Source organism: Urocitellus parryii, chromosome 6 (assembly GCF_045843805.1).
Source record: "Urocitellus parryii isolate mUroPar1 chromosome 6, mUroPar1.hap1, whole genome shotgun sequence".
Classification (NCBI taxonomy): Eukaryota; Metazoa; Chordata; class Mammalia; order Rodentia; family Sciuridae; genus Urocitellus; species Urocitellus parryii.
Genome location: NC_135536.1, coordinates 84,588,159 through 84,611,581, shown reverse-complemented (window position 1 = coordinate 84,611,581; position 23,423 = coordinate 84,588,159). Strand labels below are relative to the sequence as shown.

Below are 23,423 nucleotides of genomic sequence, written 5' to 3'. Positions count from 1 at the left end.
ATTCAGTTGTGTATCTAAAGTCATCATTGAAAACAATGAAGGATGGCAGAAAATATAAATTCCTTACTGGGGAAAGTGGTGTTATTTATATTTCAGATGCAGAAAACGGGTGTTTAACTATTACGAAAAATCATTCTTATGAAAGTACTAAATATGCAGAAAATGTTTCCCTCATTCTCATAAAATATTTTGAGGTTACCAGAGCTAATAGCAGTGTCAAATATTTGTCGGAAACAATGGCACATCAATATCTCACAACCAACTCCATTAGGAGAGATAGAAAAGCAAATTAATATATTTTACCTTTATACAAGTCCTCTCCAGTGCATTTGCTAATTATTAGTCAATCTGTCTCTTGTTGCTGATGACTACTTGTTAGTATATGGCAGCAGTGCCTTCCAAGGCTGCTGTAATTGAAGGTTGCAGGAGCTTCTATTGCTGAGGCACACACTCCAACTTAAGACAGATGTGATCAGCCTTGTTTTTAACAAGACTGAAATAACTGGAAATCTGTGATTTGGCTAATTGTAGGCTTCCTGAAAGTATCTTAATACAGGAAAAACTTTGGCCATTCTCTGAAAACTGCCTTCCTTAACTCTAACTGCTTGGCAGCCCCATTCTAAATGCCTCTCTTCTCAGGTTATCATAGACCAGAGAAAGCAATCACTAGACCATAGAGTAAATAACTGATCTTTAAAAAATACTTAGAGGTAAGAAATGAAGTCAAATCAATTCTTGTGGCAGAAGGTATTAGGTTAGCACTGCCTCTAAGACAGTAGACTCTCTGGAGCCAAAGGTTCAAAACTCTGACAGATGGAACTCAGCTCTTAATTTTTTCAGTAGTACACAAATGTCTTCAAGACCATATTTCCTCTGGTGCTCATTTCTCTCATTATCCTAATACTGGTACAAGAAATGGCTTTGCAAGATATACATACTACCTTCCTTTCACAATGTGCCTTATACCCAGTCAAGAGGGATCTGTACCCTGAATCCAAGTTTTAGAAGGCTCTGCTCTGGTCCCACTCTGGTTGTGGTGAAGAGTCTATGGGGATAAGACAACATCTCTTCCTGATACCTGTTCCCCCAGTCCTTTCTAGGCCACACTCCATTTAGCAAACTTCAGAACTTCCTGACCAAAGAACCCTGAGACCACTCCTAGGGCCTGCAGCCCTCTCTTTCAGGTTCATTCACCTGATAACTAGGCAGGCCAGCAGGGTTTGTGGGAATGTGCATGGAGCTTGGATGTGCAGACTAGTGTGTGCTTGACTCTTTTCTAGGTGGAGTGGAAAGCAGGAAGAGAAGAGTGGTAGGCTGTGCAGTGGAGCCACCTATACCTGCACAACAATAAAAAGTCTGGGATTCTTAGTGCAAATCTGAAGTTCCAAATCTTCATGTAGGATAGAATAAATCTTATTTAATATCTGTTAAGTTGATATATAACTTTAAAAATTTAGACACATGATATACTGGCCTCTGCCCCAGGCCCAGTTCCATGCATCCTCTACAGAAATTATAGACTGCTCTCTACTTAGGATTTTCAAGGCATTCCATGTAAATTTCAAACCAGAGAAGTTTGACATTTTGGAAAAGGAAATAATCAACATAAAACTATAAATATTTATGTAAAAACTTTACAAAATGCATTTGTCATTTGGGGACCAGTTATTTTCTATTTTAAAACTTCTCATGTAAATACACTTATGCTACTATTCAAAAAATATATCTACAAAAACTTTATACACCTAAAAAATATGCAAAACTCTTTTAGAAAAATGAACAATTTTTCTCACTGCCCTTTTGAGGGGCATGCCCAAATGAAAAAAAAAATGGCTCTAATAAAGTTTAATGTTACTATGTCTTATATAATCCTTACCAGATGCTTAAAATATTGTTGCCTTTCAAGTGTGAGTAAATTCATTTGTATAGTCATTCATTCACTAAATATCTATGCATTACCAACTATGGGCCAGACATTCTTCCAACTTCTGGCCAAAGATGGATAAAACAAATAGATAATATGGAACTCAATATTGAAGGTAACAAGGAAGCAATTACAATATTTGATAAATGCCATGAAATTATTAGAACACATCAGGGGCAACAAACCCAATCTTGGAATATAGGAAACTTTCCCCAAAAGATTCAGCCAAGTTGAATGCTAAAGTTAACTGAGTAATTTATCTGGCAAAGAAGGCAACTAAAAATATCTAATCAGAAGACTTCTATATTCCATCAGACAGTGATATGGAGGATAAAAAGACAGTGGGAAAACAATTTTTGTTGACTGCCAGGCACTATGAAACTGCTTTATATGCACTAAATAAATGATCTTCACAACAACAGGACAAGGAGAATATTATTAACCCATTTTTTTGAGTCGAAAACAAGGACTCTGGGAGAGTAGCAAATTGCTCCCAGTGATGGGAACAGAAAGTTGCACAATCTGGATTCAAATCCAGTATTCTTTCCATTACTTTAAGGATGACAAAGATGTAAAGTCAAATGACTACACATGTAGTACAACAAAGTATTTCTGTATTGATTTTCATAAGAAAATATGTTTTCTGACATCCCTATACAATTTGGAACTATATCCTGTGATCTAATCACTGCTTCCTAGAGTTACACCATTTCTTTTAACTCTGTAGAAGTGGAGACTGAAAAATTTTGAGAAGTTATATAGTTAAGCTTCATACCTGGGATGCAGGTCTGCCTGTGAGAGAAGGAGTTTATGTATCCTAGTCATTATATCTGATTTTGATTGCACTGCAAAATTAAGAACTTTCAAGGTGAACTAGCCAGGGCAAATTTCTAAAGTTAATGATGGACAGACTACATAGAATAATTTGAAATGTAAAATAAAAGGAAAAACTCAGAGGCTTTTATTCAAATAAGCAAACTTGTGCTTTTCTAAATGATTCCAACTACATTCTACTCATTTATTCACAAAAAGTATTATGAAGAGCCTAATGAGAAAAGAGATAAAAAATTGCCAAAGAGGGTTTTATATTTTAGACTAGATGGTAAGGGTTGTCAATCTGTGGAGAGCAAGCTTGAACAGAGCCTTTAATGTCATGAAATTTATGTGGAGATCTAAGTAAAGAAAATTCCTAGCTAGAAGGATTAGTCAGAGAGTAGAAACAAGGAATAAGGTGAAAGAAAGGCAGTGTAATGGAAGAAGTAAATTAGGGGCGGAGAGAGAAAGTGAAGTATATATGGAGAGAACTGGGGCTGGAAGGGAGAAAGATCATGCAAAAGAGCCCTGAAAATCATGGTAAAGAGTCTGGATTTTATTTAAATGAATGGGAAACAACTGGAGAGTTAAGTAGGGAAATGACACTATATGATTTATATTTTCCAAGACTCGTGTAAGAAAACCTGACCACAGGACTATAAGAATGAACCAAAGGAGATCAGTCTGAAAGCTTTAACAACTGCTCAAGAGGTGACAACAGATGCTGAGGCAACAGCAAGTGAGTCAATAAAAAATGATACAACATGAGATGTGGTAAGATAGAGCTGAAAGAACTTGCTGATAGATCCAGGATAATACTTAGGTTTTTGAGTTAGCTATCTGGGAAAATTGTGGCACCATTAATTGAACTGAGGGGAAATGGGAGAATAACAAGCTAGGGAGAAAAAAACACCAACGGGTGGGTTTTAAACATGTTAAATATAAGAGATGTATTTGATACCCAAGAAGAGATATTGATTGGACTAAGAAATTTGTACTCAGGGAAAATGTTAGCGCTGGGGATAAAAATTAGAAGTACCAACATAAAGATTGTATGTAAATCCATACGAGCCACTGAAATTTCCAAGGGATCATCTTGGGACTGAGTTTAGATGAAAAAAAAAAAAAGGGCAGACACTGAATTCCAGAGCCCTCTTGCTTACAGACTGGGAAAAGGAAGAAGACTAGCAAAGGAGACTGATTATGCTGCTGGCATGGCGGAAAGAAACTCAGAAGAAAATTATATTATGGAAGCCAAGAAAAAAAATGTAATAAAGAAAGAAGGAGTGATATGTCAATGTTGCTGAAAGCCTGAGATCAGTATACCAATACTTTATGAAAAAAAGTTCTTACAGAAATATTAATATAAAAATTAGAGGCTCTGCATTAATTTAGTTGGAAAAATGAGTTTACAGAAATGCATTATTCTATAAATATTAATTAAACTATCACACAGTAAAATTTAATCTTTAATCTGAAAAGAGTGTGACAATTGTATAACATTAGTTTTTATGTCAACTTCAGCCTTATCACAAGAATAAAACAACTAGCCCAAATGTCAATCAGAAGCTTCCTTGACAGTCTACCTATAGGTGGGAGAGAATTTCTTCCAACTCTGAAGAGTTTTATCAGCTGCTATGTGAGCTGTTGAGGCAAAACAGCAGGATCCTAAACTTTAACAAATGGACTAATACTAAGTTCTCCTGTCAAAATGCTCCCTTGACTGGTATATATTCAAAGAATATGTTCATGGAATGTTACTCAACAGTAGTTTAAGTAAAACATCTTAGAAGGTTAAAAAGTAGAATGAAACAAGATAATATTAAAATCCAATCCAAAGGACACTATTAAATTGTCTATTCCTCAGACCCCCTCCATCCACATCAGGAATCCATAGGTTTATCACATAAGTGACTAGATTATTTAATATACCTACAAATGGTGAGTGCCAGGAACACAGTAGCCCTCAGTAAAAAGTTGAGTTGTTTTGAAGTTAATACATTCTTTTGGAATTTTTAAGTAAGCTCTACTATACAGGATTCAATTTATAACTGTTCCTCAGAAGAGACTTAACCAGTTCCAAAGAGGGGGAAATAGTCTCAAAAACATACTGGTTTACTCAATTGCTTTTTTTTTTTTTTTTAATCCTTTGGCAAACTTATGCAATTTCATTTTCTTGTCATTGATTTCCCTATACTATCAAAAATGATGCTTTCTTTACTATTTCAAACTAATCATAAAATTGCTAAAAAACTAAAATTCAATTTGCCACATTACTGTTAATTTGAATAATGGCTGAATAAAACACGGGAAACGCTGAAGCAGCATTGATTTCTAAAACATCTTGCACTTTCCTCCTCCATCCCTGTAAAGTAAAGCTCGGATGCTACGCACAATTACACAAGAAAATCAAGAAAGCCATTACATTCAGCATTTTGTCATGATCATTGTTACCATGGCAAAAAGTAGGCTTAGTTTAGCACAGCTGCTACAGGCGAGATCCCCTGGCCTTTTGTAAAGCTGAGTAACAATATAATGCCAAATTCCATAGCCTGCCACTGTTTCTTTTCCAGGACAAGGTTGTTGTCCACAGATGCTACTGTCTCATTCCTTAATGCTCTGGCCCAATGTAATCTTATTTCCGTATTGTTCCTGGTGGTCAGTGACCAAAAAACGCAGTTAATCTAGGAAGGTTAACACTTGACATACCTCCTATCCTAAGAGGAAAAAAATGTGGGGTATGACAATTTAGGCCTGCAATAATAGAAAAAAGTGAAGTTTCAATAATTGCTTTATACAGGAAATTAGCACTGTGCTGGAAATATTGCAGGCTTGGGAATGAGAGAAATAAATGCAAGCCCATGGTAACCAGCTAACTGGAATATTATTTTCTTTCTTTGAGAATCAGCTTAGTTATTTGCAAAATGGGGGAAAAAAACTAACTTCCTTGTGAGGATTAACTGAAACAGTCTGCAGGACCTGGCACATGGTAGGTACTCAATAAAATAGTATTATCCTCACACTAGCTTTCTTAATTGCTCAGATTATCATCTCTTCAAGAATGTTGACAGAAGTTGGTAGATAAACTGTTTTCTACTGTTGGAAGGTAAATTATTTTCATCTTTCATATTTGGATATTTTAGAGAGTTGAAGATAAATTATTTTTTATGGTCTCACAGTAAGTACAAATTTCACATCAAAATGATAAAAATCCAGTGTTTATATCATAATGTGCACATCTTGTCATCCATATTTTAAGTGACACCAATGTTATCACCATAAAATAGGGAATAGAGTATATACTAATTGTGACCTTATGCGGAGATTTTTAGTTTTAAAAAATAAAGCAACATTATGAAAGCAGAGAAGTTTCAGTGATCTGAAATGAATACATTAATCAAGACCCTATATTTACCAGGGGAAAAAAAGGCTACTAGCATTTTTACCAGCTAAACAAAATATTTTTTCTAATGAGATTTCAGCTGAGTATCGTTTATCTTAAGAGAAAAATAATGGGACCTTACCTATTCCAGTAGCTCCAGAACTGGTCATGCAGGTAGGCGTGGTGGCTACATTCATCACCAAATGAGGCTTTGCTTTCAATCCAGTGAATTATGTGCCCTTCTACAGCTAAGGGACAAAGCATTACTAATACATAGTGAGGGGAAGGGAAGATTGAAAATTCTGAACTCTGCACAGGCCTCTCTACGCTTCACGTTAATGAGCAGAGGGTTAGCCCTTACCTTCAACTATGGATGTAATTATGAAACAACGCATTGTGCATGTTCATCACAAGGAACATTTATGCTACAGTCACATGCTTTTATTTTCATCACACTCTTTGAAACTCCCTTCCCTAGTTCTGAGACTGCTGTTCTATAACTTGACAAGAGGCATGTCAAGCAGACCAAAGTGAGTCTGGCTATTCAACAGAACTGTTTTAAAAATTCTAAATCTGAAGAAATGAGGTGAAAATGGCAATCCATTTCTTAAATATATGTAAAGATTTTATGGCACAGATTCCTTCTGAACCTATTATTTTCTGCTACTTCAAAATCATCTTTTCCAACTATTTCACCCATACAGGTAAAGTATTATAAAGCTAATCTTTGGTGACATTTGCTAATCTTAACATATTAAAGGAATGGAAAAACATATCCCCTTTCCCTATAAACAAACAAATAAGTGAGTTTAAGAACTTACCAACTGGAACCTGTAAAATAAAGTCTGGTGTTTTGTCATAACCCTTTGCACGAAGCTGATCTTCATCTACAGGAAGAACAAATACTATTACTTACAATAGTATTCCATTAACAAGACACCAACATAATTGCTTTTCTTTCTTAAATATGTGTAAAAATTACTAATTCAGTCATACATATCTTTCTTATGCATGCAATACTATGTCAGAGTAAATGATTTTCTTAATAAACCTGAAGCACAGATACAAAATGCTTCTTTGTTCCTTTTGCATTTTTATGTCTTTATTATAAACATCATTAATCCAAGCTGTCATAGAGCCACTTTTTTTTGTAATTGAAAATACTCAAAACAAAAATATATACTTACCAATTGAAAGAAAAGAATTTCACCTCTATGACCATCAGTAATCACTAATGTTATCAGCTAATATTGACAATTTACAACAAGGCCCAAGTACATTGGCCATTACAATTATGAAACAAATACATTCATTAAAGCCGATACGAAAGTTTTGGTTCAACTAGCAAAACTATTCCTACACACAAGAAAAGGACAATGAGATTACTAGAAAGAATTAATTATCTGCTTAATTCCTCTGGCATGTCACTGTTTTGGGCATTTTATTAGCATTTTACAACAGTATGTAATTTTGAAAAGCAAACAAGCTTTAAGATTTTTTTTCCTAAGTCTGTTCAATTTCTTGATCCTTTGTAAACATCAATGATCCATTCAGAAGGAAGCAGGAAAACAGGAAGCTTGACAAAGTTGAAAAAACTCACAAGGTGTTTGATTAAAAAAAAAAAAAAAAGATCCTTCAATATTTTCTAAATGCTGTCCTTGACTTCTAATGGCATTACAATGTGATTTCAGAAATGGGGAGTTCTCCATTAGATTTTGGAGTGACCTGGTCATTCAATTCCAGACATGGCTTTCTGTCTTCACCCAACCTCAACTAATGGCCCAACCAAGTAACAAGGAAGGCTGTGTGGTCTCTTAACACCTACTGGGCTGTTGACATTGCCATGCATCCCATTCGCCTTCCTGCATCACCTTTGATTAAAATTAATGGCCCATTCCCAGTGTTGGGTAGCTTATTTCCAATCCATTTGTCAGCCCAAGACAGTGGTTTCATGGCCAATGTTCAGAAACACTGTTTTAGAACACTCTTGTGTATATCTTGAAAGGTCAGCATTTTAAACGTAAATAACCTTTTAATAACAAGACACATATTTACGTAGATATTAAATTAAATTTTGTTAAAAGTCAAAATTTTTAACTATCCAGATTTTGAAGGACTGATACCAGAATTTGAAACAATTTTCCTTCCTTGAAATATACATATAAAAAAAAACTGCAAGTAAACTCTTCACATAATAAAACATAAAGTAATATCAATTTTAAAATAAGAGAAACTTGAAACTGGGCTATAGATGAATAAGATTAAAAAAAAAACCTGTTCTCTAACTGTACTTTGACCACAACAAGAAGAACATTAATGGAAAAGGCATTTATTAAAATAAGCTCCACTGCCTTGAGCTGATGTTTTAGATAGGTGATGAACAGTTTTAAAAGCTGGCTTGACATTAAAAAATATAGATTAATATTTTATTAAAACTATCCTAGCTTGATCAACCTTTGCAGATGCTAAAATCTGTTTCAGAAAGAAAAATAATTATGTTTCTGACAGCAGCTCAAAACAAAATTTCAAAGGTCACTAAGCAATCCAAATGTACACAGAGAAATCCCTTTAAAAGCAGATACACACTTCTCTTCACTGCACCAAAATTACTAGTACAATACCTGCAATTTAAACTGCATGACTTGCTTAATGTGAAAACTTAAAAACCCAAGCCCTAAAATCTGAACACAGAACATCAAATGAGCCTGGGGAAATTTTCTATTATTTTGTGGAGAACTTCAAAATACCACTGGTGCATATTCATTCCTCCCCCCTTCCACACACACGTATACACACACACACACACACACACACACACACACACACACACACACATACTCCTTTTCTCCTTCCCTCTCACTTACTCAATATGAGGTTGATCAAACCAATAGTAATTGTACCCCAAGGACAGCATCTAGAAGTCTATGTCATCACCAGTAATATCAGACTTGTATTTTTTATAATAAGAGGTTATTCCAAGCATCTGAAACATTTCTTCCTTTATTTACTAAACTCTCACTGCCTTACATTACCTGTTTCAACCTTCATTGGTTTCTTTCATTTTAGTTTTCCTAAGAAAGGAGGAGGAAACAACTTGGCAAAGTTCAGAGGAGACAACAGAACAAGTACAGGAAGTCTACTTGTGAACAAGTGGCCTTGCTCTCCTGCTCTAGGCCCCAGGAGAAGTTTCTATCACTGATCACGTCTTTGGAAGACTTTTAAGGTCAGCCCCAACAATATGGCCTGATTTCCTGGCCTCTGCCTTATGCTTCTTTCTTGATTCCTCAGACCCTTAAAGATTTCTTACCAGTAGTTCATTATCCAAACCATTGGGTATAGATTTTAAACTGGGCTGACATGCCAGGGTCTGACTCTGGGACCTTGAGGTCATGCACCTCAGTGATCAGTTCATGCTACTTCCCTTCATGCTTGTTCTGTTTGCTCCCTGTACGTTGTGCATGGGCCTGCCTTTCATATCCTGCACTTGATGCTGTTTCTCTGAGGACAGGAATCTTTCCTTCTCATTTTTTAACATCCTAGTCTCTATACACACTTAATGCTGAAAAAGGATAACTGAATAAAATACAAGTATATTAAGAAAAACTGTGTTTTCTTCAAAGCTTTCCTAGACTGGCAATAATTTTCCTTCCTATTTAACTCCCTGTGCAGAGATAAAACAGAGAGGGTACCAAATTTGGCCCAAAGTTCATTTTATTTGATAATTCCTGCTGTTATTTTCTATCTTTGGTCCCTAATGTCTGAACCTAAGGTTCACCTCATTTGTAAAGGAGGGGACTGGGTGCCTTTTGTTAACATTGATGGGAATCTCACTTTTATTTATTATTTTTTTAAAGTCAGTGGGTCATCAACAACATTGGACTTATGCATTCCTTAAGGTCTGGGAAGAATTTCTCCACAAAACCCAAGCTGTGTCTGGTGCTATTGCTGGGCCATCTCTTTGGTCACTTTTCCAATTTCTTTTATGTCTACTAATCTGTTCAGATTTTTGTCTCTTCTATAGAAAGTTTCACAATTTATATTTTCTTTGAAAATCATGCATTTCATACAGGTTCTAGTAGTACTTTCATATATATTTGAGCTAAGTAATTAGTTTTGATTCTTTGAATTTCCCAACCAGAAATGAGATGTTTAAGTAATCTGTTGTTTTCTTCAAGAAAAAAAGATCATGATTTAGAAAAATCATAAGAATAATATTAGCTAGAATGGGGGGTGATTAGGTCAATAATACAGGAGGGAACTTTTAGTATAATTTCCTCACAAATCAGTCTCCAAGTTCTGCATTATACCTTATTCAGTGAATTTAGCAGATATGAAGTAAGGCTCTTCTGGTTTAGGTATATTCTTTTTAAATCCAATATAATTTGTAACTACTAAGCTCATTAATGTCCTAGTTCATGTGTTCACTAATAAAATAAATATAGAATATCATCACTTAAAAGCAGACTTCTTAGTCTCTAGGGAAAAAAAATGTAGAGTTTTTAGATAATGTGTCTCATGAAGCACAGTATTTCTGAGCTAGTTAAGTCTTAGAGTTACTAGCCTAATAGTCCGATTTATTCATAATAAAAGTGGCCTAAAGAAGTTAAGTTACAAGACCTAGACTTCTCAAACTGTTAAAGATACAGGATAAGAGCCCACGTCAACCAAGCTACTGTTTGTCCTGAGGACCACATATCACTCTTCATTATGGGACATATTTAAATTTGATCATACATCATACTTATGAAGTATATGAGGATTCTTACTTTCCTCTTGTAAGAACAGTACATATCTGTCAGATATTAGACAATACCTGCTTGAAGAGGAGATGGACCAGATAATCTTGATTTCTAGCACTCCAATGATCCTCTCCCCAATATAACTTAAGAAAAAATTAATATAATTGCATCCAAAGATATAAATTGATGTTAATTTTAAAATATCTTTAAAATTACTATTATTTCAATTGTATAAAAACAACCCAGGTCTTTGTTTATTTTTAACTTGTCAGGCCTGTCATTAGGGGTTTGTTTTAAAAAAGGAATTATACATGCATAAAGAACATTGTGAAAGTTTAATTTCTCTGGCCTTTGAATTACCTCTCCTCCAAATACCCAAAATATCCAACGCAATTAAGTAGTAATTACACAATTTCTTTTTATAAAATAAAGGACTGACTTTGAGTCAGAGAACAAAACACATCTGAAACTAGTTAACATATACTTAAGACTCATAAATAGCATGAAGACTATTAAGAAAAGGTTTTCGTTTATTTAGTTTTATTAAAAAAATTAAGAAATATCGTTATTCCCAAAGAAACTGCAAAATTTCAGTTCACAACATTTAAAAATGAAAAGTAACATTCTGATGTTCCTTTTCTCTATGAACTTGTCAAAAAGGATAACATTCTAGATTAAAATATATTGATTAAAAAAATCTTTTTAAGACCTCATGTATCTTTACTAAATTGAGGGAGGGCAAAAATTCACATATTAATACAAATGAAAACTACTGTATATCTTTTTTAACTCTGGTATTTTGTTTTTTAGTGCTATTTTTCCTCCAACACTGCCTTAGTCAATATATGGAGCAATCACCATTGTTCATATTTTTTGTCCCCTAAAAGTAATTTTCACAGCTTTTTCTACATAATGTAAGAAATTAGCAAGGCTTCAGTAATAGCTGTTACTATGATATGTAAACCCCGTGCAAAGGCACATGGAACAGATATATTGCATAGGGGGACTGATAGTGCAGATAAATGAAATCTTAACAGAACCCAAAATTTCATTACAGCCATTAGTTTCAACCTCTTCCCCCAAAGCCTCTTATCAAAGCCACTAATAAGGACTACAACTGACTGGTCTGACCTTGTCCTTTGTTTATGTCTTTAGGGGACAATACTAGGGAAAATTGAAGTGCCCTAAAGATAGGAAACAAATGGGAGGTCAAGAAGCTGGAGCAGTACAGAGAGGCTAGGTATGCTAGTCCCTGCTGCTTGGAACTGTGGAGAGGAAGTGGATGTGAATAACAATGAAAAAGTAAAAAAACAAACAAAAACAAACAAACAAACAAAAAAACACCAACTTTTCTGTATTACACCATTTCACTCTAAATCCTTTTGGTTTAACACCAAAAATAAAGGGACAAATCAGCATGGTGGAGTAGAAAGATCCAGGATAGGACAGGTTGCTGGAAGGGGCAGTAGCTGTGATGCAAGTTTTTTCTAAATAAAACAAGGAAATCAGACTGAGGATAAGAGCTCTTTCCAGCTCCAAAATTCTGAGGAGGGATTCAATGTTAGCCTTTGTTTGCCCCAGTTCCACTGAGCTAGTCACTGATGTCAAAACCTTCTTCAGAGCTAGCTCCATCTGTCCTTAACCAATCTCCATGGAGAGAGACATATTAGCAGTTCTGAGACACAAAGAGGATTTTCTACACAGATGGACAGATTCATGTGCACATAGGTAAGTGTGCACATACATATATAAACAGACCAAGTTCAATAACAGTAAGTGACTGGACCCCAAAGTAATTTGGCTATGGGGAGTGAAGCCCTAAACTGTAGCTAATTCACTGTAGGGAGAGTGAGGTTTTAAATTTTGCTGTCCTATATACAATCCTGCCTGGCACTGCTACCCTACTATTACAATGTGATTCTGGTCAATAATGTGATACAACCACTCAGCTCCAGGAGCACACAGTTAACCTAGACTAGATGATCACAGTCCTCTTGGAGATTTATTATGAGGCAAAAGAGAATTGTCAACTTTTCCCTGGGATCATAAACTGTAAGGATTAAGCAAACTAGCAATAGCCAGTGACCTTGGATGCCTGAGAACGAAGCCAACACAGAAAAGTGCAGAACCTAAGAAAAAGAATAGGTATGATATTGACGACATTATTGTATTCTGAATTCTAGACATATCAGAAGCAAATTTCTCTATTTTGGACTTTCCAGGTGTCCAAATCAGTTGAACCAATCAATTGGTGTGTGTGTGTGTGTGTGTGTGTGTGTGTGTGTGTGTATGTCTGTGTCTGTGTGTGTGTGGGGGGGGAGGCAAGAGGAGGGAGGGGAGAGAGGGAGAAATGGTTTGCCACTTACAACTAAAATAGTTCCAACAAATTATTAGTGATCAGGAAATCAGACGCTCAGCAGACCTAAGTTATCTAACCAAAGCAATGGTGAAGGAAGGGCTGTAGGCCAGGAGCAGGTAGAATACAATTTTAATTGCACATGATAACTTTCCTTCAAAGTTCCAGAGAGCATTTCATCTGCCAGCAGCAACAAGAAGTCTATGGTCCCCAGGGATCTCTCAGTCCCAGGGAGAGGCAATCACAAGTGAAACTGATAAGGAAAATAAGTAAGAGAGTCTCTCACCAAGAAAATTTCTTCAGGTGGGAACAACATCCAAATTCCCCATATCTGTGCCCCTATTGCATGTTCTTATTAACAACTGCATGTATTCTAACAACAACAGGATGTTATTCTAAAAACCACATCTTGGGCTGGGGATGTGGCTCAAGCGGTAGCGCACTCGCCTGGCATGCGTGCGGCCCAGGTTCGATCCTCAGCACCACATACAAACAAAGATATTGTGTCTGCCGAGAACTAAAAAATAAATATTAACATTCTCTCTCTCTCTCTCTCTCTCTCTTTCTCTCACTCTCTCTTTAAAAAAAAAAAAAAAAACCCACATCTTATTTTTAATCTTCTGATAGATAAAAATTTAAACGACTGACTCCTTATGAAATACCCAACTATCTCAGTTCCCCTCAACTTATATAATCAAATGTTTTCTTTCCAGCCTCTTATTCTATGCTGCTAACATCTGCATGTAAACAACCTTAGTATCCTAAATCTCATTTGCTCCTGTTGCTGTTCTTCAACTGAAGAATGTAATCCCATTTGTCACATAATAATCACTTTCCCAACAGAGCACTGTTGTTTTAGGTAGTAGGGAATAAAGCAACGGGACAGATGAACTCTTAGAAACAAAGATCCTAATTTCTTACAGCAAGGGACATTCTCCACTAAGCCTATTTGGCTTTACAGATTATACCCTCTTGGAGTCCCACAGAGTAATACATGAATGTTAGAAAAGCACCTATGTCAAAACGCTATTTCGTCCAAACATGGTGGGGGGTGTAGTGCAGGGATAAAGCCAAGGCCTCTCAGGTGTCACTCAAAAAATAATTGTTAGTGTCTACTAACAGGACAACATTCACTGGAAATATCTCTCGAGTCATCCTTATTAAGCCAAACTTAACAAGAATTTGCAGCAGACAGTGGCTGTAGAAGTCATTAATAAAAGTCCCTCTGACCTGGAGGAATGCCAACCCATGGAGGATGAGTGGTTTATCTTCCCTCTTTGGTGTAAGTGCTTTCATATTTTTCCAACAGTGTGAACAGTTTCATCCTCTTATCATTGACACTATTGTCCTTTCCTCCTTTCCCTTTTTGTCCAACTTTCTTAAAAAAACTCAGTGAAAACCAAGCCAAACCAAACAAAGGGAAGAGAAAACTAAAGAACGAACACAACACAGCAAAGTGTTAATTAATCATTGGAAAGATACAAATTAAAATATCTCCCTCAGTAGATAAAATATATTCTCTATTTTTTTCATTAGAAATGGAGTGGCTCCTTAGCAGAAGTGATAAGGATGATCACAATGCATATTGGTCAATTTAAAGTTTAAAAAGTGTTCTTTGTGCATCTAAAGCTCTTGACATCTTCTGAGACCTTAAATGCTGACCAATAAGTGTTAATTCTAAATTAAATGATCCTCGAGAGAACTACTGACATATACTGAAACTCATCTTAAACTTTCCTGAAAATTTCCATGTTTGAGTCAACTGTTAATTTTTTTTAAATCCTTAGTAGTATCCACTCATAGCAAATACTTAAGAGATAGGTTAGCTCAATGCTAGAGGATCAAGGTAAAAAGTTCAATGTGCCATCGTGGAAGTAAATGGTGGCAGGAAGATCCTGATAAGAGAACAACTGAATATGCAAAATTTTATAACCATTTTAGTAAATATATTTAATGCGGCAGCAAATTTTCTTCACTTACAAAATGTAGCTAGTGATTTTTAATATCTACTCTTTCTTTCTAAGGTTTAATAAAAGTAGTCTGACAAAAGTCATAAGTGCATTTACTTTCATTATGAAGAAAATCAGGTGAACAACAGCTAAGTGAATTGCACCAGACAGGAATTGCACTCTCACTGGGACAGAAATGGTGAGAGCTTGCACAGCTGTGAACATCTGGGATATAGGGTACTTAACAAAAACCATCTTCATATTAACTCGTATAGTTCCTTGCATGTAGACAGCACATTCAAAAAATGTTAGTTGAAAAGAATAAACAATGAATAAAAGAACTATGAGGACTTTCAGAAACTTCATTTATTGATAGCTTGTTTCCTTACTAGATCAAACCTCTGAGAAAGCCAGAACTTTATCTGACTTGTGTCTAGTGCCTAAAATAGTGTGCCCAGTTCAGTGACTTATTTGCAGAGAGTGTTTGTGTGTGTGTGTGTGGGGGGGGGGGGAATAGTTCTTAGTTGGAAAAATTAAAGACTTTAATTCAACTTTGAATTTAGTACAATATACCTATTTATCTAAGTATTAAATGGATACCTTTATAAGATAGAATAAATCCACATGAATATACAGAAATTTTCAATGATCAGGATACTGTCTTTTCTAGGTGTCTGGTTAAGGTTTGTGCCATAGCAACTCCTGACCACAGGACCATGAAACAAGGAAACTCCAGAAAGCAGTAAGACTTAAAAAAAAGTGATTTTTTTTTTTCCTTTTCCCCTTCTATTGTCAAAAGAGGTTTGAAAAAATATAATGGCTGGAAAATTTAGGGTTTAGGCAAAGTAATAATCCTTAAATTAAAAAGGATTAACATATAAAAATATTTATCTTTTGAAAGTGGAAGGAGTTAGAAGTCAACAGAGAGAGGGAGATCGATTTTACTTTTGCTTGTCAAAGAATCAAAATAAAACTGGCAATATTTGCAGCATCTCTGAAACAAAATTCAAGGTATATACATGTAAACAAGAAAGAATATTAGCTGAATTTAAAATGATAATGTATTTAAATTTACCTGACACAGTATTTAAAAGAAATTAATCATTGGGAAGGGGTATTTAGAAGGTAAAAGAAAAACAATTTTGTACCAATATTTCACTCGAGGCTTTGAATTTTCATCTTTTAACCATAAATGAGCATTTGTTAGTTCAGTACTATATTAAAATACTTAAGATGCACAGAATAAATAACTATTTTGTAAGCTGATGAGGAAACACTTCAAAATTGCACTAAGGTTTCATGTTGGCTAAACTATAACCATTTATTCTTAAAGATCAATTAAGTACCATTTTGGATATGCTTCCATAAAATAATTATCCCACAGCACTGAAGACTGCATGAGACCCATCAATTTCAACTCTAGGAGTCCTTCCTGAACTTATATGCACATAGCAATAACTCTTTGACCACCATACTTTCATACTGCCCGTCAGCCATGGTGAATCCAAGCTAACACACCAAATTCAGGTAAGTTGAGAAACTAGAACTAAATTAGGGCCACGACTAAGCCCTTTGCTCTTTCTCCTAGGTGGAGTCTGCTGATTCTCAAGAGCACAGAAGTCAGGCTAAATAAAGAAATGAGGCTGAGGGCTTGACTGGCCATAGGCAAATAAGTGACACCAAGAGAATATCACCAAAGCAACCTTGGTTGCTTTGCTCAGTAACTCCATGCAATCTCAGTTCTATTTTAAAGTGCTTTTTCATCAGCATACAATATTAATTTATTCTATACATATTAAATGCTGTAATGTAGTAGTAAGCTAACATTTATGGTTAAAACATGAAGATTAAAAAAATCTGTGTGAAATATGACTGCTTAGTTAGTGGCTTAAAACACTAGATTTGGCCATGTCCATACTAGCCACTACCTAATGATCAATGTGGTCAGACATTTTATAATACTATCAGAATTCTATAGTTCTGAAATAATCTTATGATATGTCATGGGCAACCATTACAACTAGTTCAGAGCCATTTTATTTTTTGTTATGTTTTTAAAAGATAATTTCTTTCCAACTTACTCTATTTCCATAGGTCAACCGATACAATTGCCTTTCTTACACAAAGAAAAAAAAATTGTTGCTTATACATAATGAAATTTAATGTAGTAAGCAGAGATACCACTTTCCTAATCAACTTTCTTTAACCCCAACTAGAGAATATTTATGATATCTCTCAATTTCAACTTACAACAATTCTATAACAATTTCAAGTCTATTCTCCAGTTTATTAATAAGAATACTAAACAGTAAGATTTACAGTAAATTTACTGAAGGATTATACTAAACATCCTTTCCTAATCTGACCTAAGACCATGCATTTGACTTTCCTAGGCACACAATGTATTGTCCACTTCAGAACAAAAATTAAGTAATCCAGTTGTTCTTCATTATTTGATCCTAAAAACTACATTATGAAGATGCTTCAATATTTACACAGGTTTATATAGAATAAATTTCTATAATAATATGATTTGTATAGATCCTTTGCATTTAAAATGGAGAATTTAAATTACCACATTTAGAAAGGAAAAGAGGAATTAATTAATTCTAGGGTGCTTATGGTTTCCATAATCAGTGATTACATTATGTCCTTTAAGGCTTAATTTTTTATTGCTTAAAAGATATTGAAAAAAATAACAATCTGTAATAATATTTCTATACCGACACACAAACACATGCATACATGTAAGATTTTAGAAAATCATACTAAATCTATGATGACAATGTTTGACATAAAATAATAAAAGCTTAATATTCTGCTTTCAAATAAAAGGGACTACCCTATTCCATACATGACACACACTCATACCTAACATGAATTTCTCTAACGGTTCTTTTTAATATATAAAGTATTTTATAGACAATATTTCTTTTGTTTCTCTCATAAGGCCTAGATTATGGTTAATATCTCATGGCACCAAAAGTAATACTGCAACAGATATTAAAGCATTTTTCAGCCACTTATTCTATAAAATATTAATTGTAAGCCTGTGCATGTGCTGTTTATATAGGGGATTAGGTAACTGAGTTCCTGCTCAGTTCTAAATCAATAAAAGATAACATGCAGAGCATCAATCATCATTCTCTCTTCGTTTAGTATATAATAACTGCAGGTGGAAGATTTTAAAAATATGTATTTAAGCACTCATGGAGCTATTACAAACTAGAGAGGATGTGAGAAATACTTACCTAGGAAGGACAGGTTTTTCTCTAGAAGCAAATCTCTCAGCAGTACTTCATGCTCATGACCAATGGCACTGGGAAGTTTTAGTTAAGGAGGATAACATAGGCAGATTTATACCATCAGGAAAATGCTAATACCAGGTACATACTTTGAGATGAAATGAAGAAGAGAGGTAATTATAACAATTTCCATCTGTAGCCCACATCTCTGAAGAATGATATTTCTTCTTATTTACCCCTCCCCCATTTAAATGATCCAAAGGAATTTTTCTGTTTTTATATTTTGGCAAAGATTTATAAGTGGGTATAATTTTAAATTCTTTTAAAAAGAGGGAAAATCATTTAACATGTCCATTAATCTGTGTTATCCCTCACTTCAATTTAGAACACATTAATTAAGCACTTACTTAGTGCAGTTAAGAATATTAACCTGGTTTTCCCTAAAAATGGTTCCAATCTTACTGTGCTCTGTAAATCTAAGAATCCACATGTGTCACTAAGCCAGCATTTAGCAGCCTGTTTTGTTTCCCTTCTATTGTTGGTGATTCCCTGTGACTAGAGAAGCCAAACAACTGACTTAATGAGACTCTATGAAGTAGACATTTTAGGAGATGACTGTGGGTGAGTATGCATTTAGAGGCTTTCAAAAATATTTTTCTCACGTGTATATTTGTGTGTGTGAGTATGTATCATATATGTGTACATACATAGATACAAACATGAACATACAAATTGTTTTAGTGCTTCCTAGGTGGCAGGCACTGAAGTAAGTGATTTATGTGTATGTTGTTTCATCCTCACAATTTATTTTATAGATGAGGGAACAGACTGAGAAATGAACCTGCACAAGGCCAGTTAAAACATGGCAAAGAATGAAAATGAGATCTTTGCAAAGCTAGTTTATAGCTCCATATAGCTTCTTAGAAAGTATTAAGATTATGCAAAGATTCATAGCTGCTAGTATTTCTTAAATACCATGTATGATAAGCACTTCCAGGGCTGGAGATGTGGCTCAAGCGGTAGCGCCCTCGCCTGGCATGCGTGCGGCCTGGGTTCGCACCACATACAAACAAAGATGTTGTGTCTGCCGAAAACTAGAAAATAAATATTTAAAAATTCTCTCTCTCTGTCTCTCTCTCTCTCTCTTTTTTTAAAAAAAAAGATAAGCACTTTCAGATATAATTTTATTTAATCTTCACAACAACCACATGAGTAGATGCTATTATTAGTCTCATTTTTACACTTAAGAAAAGGTAAGGTTCAAAATGGCTGAGAAACTTGTTGAAGGCTGGTAAATAATGAAATCAGGAAGCAGGACTTGAAAGTCTGGTCTGTTTTCCAAAGTGATAAGAGTGAACAAAATCTGAAAAGGAGTCTTAGCCTATGCTGGTACTAATTTCAGTTGAAAGCATCTGGCAATCATTCTCTGAATCATTACTGTCATACTCTATGTTTTGCTGGTTACATCAATCTGGTTCTATCACACCTTGGTTTACCAGAGACTACTGTTCTGACCATAGGCTGTAAGAATTCATTTCAATGTAAATCAAAGAAAAGTTATACTTCACTTGTAAAAAATAATTCCTAGAGAATTATCTTGCCTTTTACCAACACATACAAGTATCATTTAAATCTTATAATTCAGAAACTGTGGTCATTTATGTCCACCATCAAGGCAAGCCCTAAGTCTTCATTTATGCTTTTTTCTTCCTGTTGTTTTACCCTCTGCCTTGGGACATGGCTATGCTTCTTGAATTTCTAATTGGAAATAAAAGGAACAAATTTTTAAGTCACAAAATCTAAAACATTTTCAGAGGCCACTGAAAACACTTGATGAATAACTCTCAACAGTCTCTTGTTATCATGGGCATCCCACATTTTAGAACTAAATTATTTACTTCTATTCCACATAAATGCGCTCCCACTTTTATTGTTGTAAATTATTTACATCTAAAATGTTGAATCATGAAACTGAGGTTACTGATGGTACAGAAATGAAACCCACAGCACTTGAGGCTTCCTGCATCATTATATTTTCTTGCATCTCTATGCAGGCCTCTATCTAATAGTGGGGTCTGGAGTCACACTTTGGAAAGTTGAAGTGGTTACCTTCTCACATGTTTTCCTTGGTGAGTTGAGATACGGTAGGAAAGGTGTGGATGGGCATGGCTAGCTAGAAAAAAAACAGCAGGCACATCATCCCAAAATAAGGGAGGCGGAAAGAGAAAGCACAATGTCAATACATACACTCACTACTACTAACCCTTCCATGGTGTCTTATTAGTCAATGACCAAGGTACTTTATTCTATTTACACAAATGTTCACATATAACATTTTCATAATGGAATAAAAAGATTTTATACCTATTCCTTTTACCAAATATGTACTTTCTCTGTTGGAAAACGAAGTAATTTACTGAAAGTAAGTACTGTAAACATTACCAATTTATAAGAATAACAAATAAAAGCATTTTCACTCACATGGAAAACTAATAATTCTTATTCAGTGTGAAATAAAGTACTTCTGTTGATCCGTCTAGAAGACATCTTTGCAAGCATATTCACATTACATGAAATTGCTACTACTTCAATGCAAAAATAAAATCAGTTTCTCTATAAATTTCCTAGCTGGTTTTATTTTGCAATAGTAAAAGCAATCACCAATTTGAAATTTTGGAAAGACATACTTCTTGATTATGCATTGCTTGATATAAACATATATAAAATGGAAGGTCTAGAAAATAAACCTTATAAAAATAGTAATTTTACTGACAACAGGCATAATGGAACTGCAAAATAATAATCTAGTTGGTGAATGCAACTTATAGACATACATCATTATCTTTATCAATTGAAGTCACGTACTACATTAACTTCTACTGGCAATAACACAGCCAAAAAAAGGAAAGTGAATGATAGCAAAAACATAAGGAAAATACACCAAGCAGAATTTATAATGTTCCATAAGCAGAAACACTTAGACTTTGTCTATAAGAATACCTATTATTGATGTATGGCAGTGACCATGGGGCAAAACTTGTAAATAACCTCACAAGCCATTTTCTTCGCCAGCAATACAGCAATCTACTTTCCCGTAAGCATCTCAACTATTACTGAAAAATAGCCTCCTGGCATTTACAAAGCAGTTGACTTCATACTTTAGTCCATGCATATATAATTAGATAGTTATATTTAAAATCAATATGCAATCCTTCAAAAGACATTATGCTTTTAAAACCTTAACTTTAAATTGATTTTTAACTATTTTATGTGCTTTAAAATTAACATGTAATTCAGCCCCAGATACTCTCAGACGGTGTGAGTTGTTACACGAATGTGCTAAACTTTATCACTACAGCAACATGAGGTTGGCACTCCTACAATTTCTAACACTACATTAATATCACACTCAAAATAGAAATATAGTTTCACTTTAGTTAAATAAAAAGGCAAGTGTGTGTGTGTGTATACATATATACACACACTCCCCCCCACATATAAATATACATATGAATGAGAGGCAATATGTTAGGTATTAAATATTCTTAAAAGAGGGCCCTGTTAAAAAAGATTACTTTCAAATCTTAATTTAGGAAAGAAAGAATTTTCTTATCATGGTTTTACTGACTCTAAGCCTTTGTGAAACAAGGAGTAATATAAACACACACACACACACACATACCCCAAAACACACGCATGCACACAGATGCATGTGAACACATTTAACTTGCAAGAACTTCCAACAAAACCCCTGACTAGTAATCACTCAGTCACAACTGGTAATGGAGCCACCAATGCTAACAAAATCTATCTAATGAAAGCCATGTTTATAGTAAGAGGTATAAGACTCATAGACTGAGATATTTCCATTAAAATTATTAGCATTTAAATAGTATTTTTAGTCAAAAATTACCAAAATTCTCACTGTTGCTACAAGACTACCAAAACATTGATTAGTAATGTCCTGGTTCACTAAACGGTTACCATCCACCCAATCCTACTTTGAGAAGTAAACACTAACTCTTTAGAAATCTCAATGTTTTTAATGAAGAATGACTAGACATCTGTTTTCACAGCCTTAAATTCAGTCCCCAGGGAAAAATTAGCATGGTTTCTCTAAAAATGTTTATTAGGGATCCAAATGACAGCTCAGATAGTAATCAGCATTTAAGCAATAAGAGTCTACTGCCCTTTAAAATGTGAGGGTCTCCAGCAACATTTTAATAACATCATCCTTTAACTCAAGGCTCAAAATTTATTTTAGTAAACTCTACAGAATTTGGCTCCTTTTCAATGGAACTTTGTTATATTTTAAAAAATGTTCACAGGAATGGTTAGCTACATTCCAAGACAGTATGTTACCTGCCTAATGACTCTGTACCTTTAAACTCATTGAAAACCAAGCAGTTTGAAATCAGCATGTGAGTGCAACTGCTGAACTGACACCTTCCTGGGGCCTATCTGGTTTCCCTTAAGCTGTAGGAAAGAATGGTCTGCAATGACCCTCCAGCTGATTGAATATAAAAGAGTATGAAATGTGTTTTGTGAAGCAGAACTTTATGTCAGGTTAAAGCTAGACACATCTCTTCCACTGAGTCTAAGCTCGTCAATTGTGCACCTAAAATTTTATGGGAAAGGATACTGTTTGATGCAGTCCACCAGTGGTCCATAACAGCAGTCGTTCACAATGCACTGCAGACAAATAAGAGAAGGGGTATGTGTGTGTGGAGTGGGATGGGGATTCAGTGAGGGGGAGACTACAAAAACTATTACAGTAAACATCCTAAAAGCAGTAATTACTTTTCTTTCCCCCATCCCCAAAAAAGAATGCTATCAAAAGGCTGTTCAGATTTAATCACAGAAAACAAAAATTGCATGCTTTTTATTTACTATAAAAGCAAGCTATTAAAAAGTGAAATGCTCTTCTCACAAATATTGCATTGCCATTTATGGTGCACCCTGACCTCAGTGATAGTTTATGATGACAGTAATTAAATGAGGTTTAAAATCCTTTA

General features: G+C 34.8%; 1 protein-coding gene across 5 annotated transcripts in view; it reads right to left on the bottom strand.

The window, feature by feature from the left end:
* Window positions 1-23,423, bottom strand: part of Cdin1 (CDAN1 interacting nuclease 1) — a 217,769-nt gene that overhangs the window by 88,937 nt on the left and 105,409 nt on the right. For 4 of the 5 annotated variants that reach the window (XM_026392873.2, XM_026392888.2, XM_026392898.2 and 1 more), the window contains 4 exons: window positions 23,051-23,100; window positions 18,415-18,482; window positions 6,941-7,006; window positions 6,262-6,367 (listed from right to left, as the gene is read on the bottom strand). In XM_026392873.2, the coding sequence (XP_026248658.1) occupies window positions 6,262-6,367; window positions 6,941-7,006; window positions 18,415-18,482; window positions 23,051-23,100 (290 nt within the window). The remainder of the gene's footprint in view (window positions 1-6,261; window positions 6,368-6,940; window positions 7,007-18,414; window positions 18,483-23,050; window positions 23,101-23,423) is intronic. The other variant, XM_026392893.2, reaches the window with a different exon arrangement.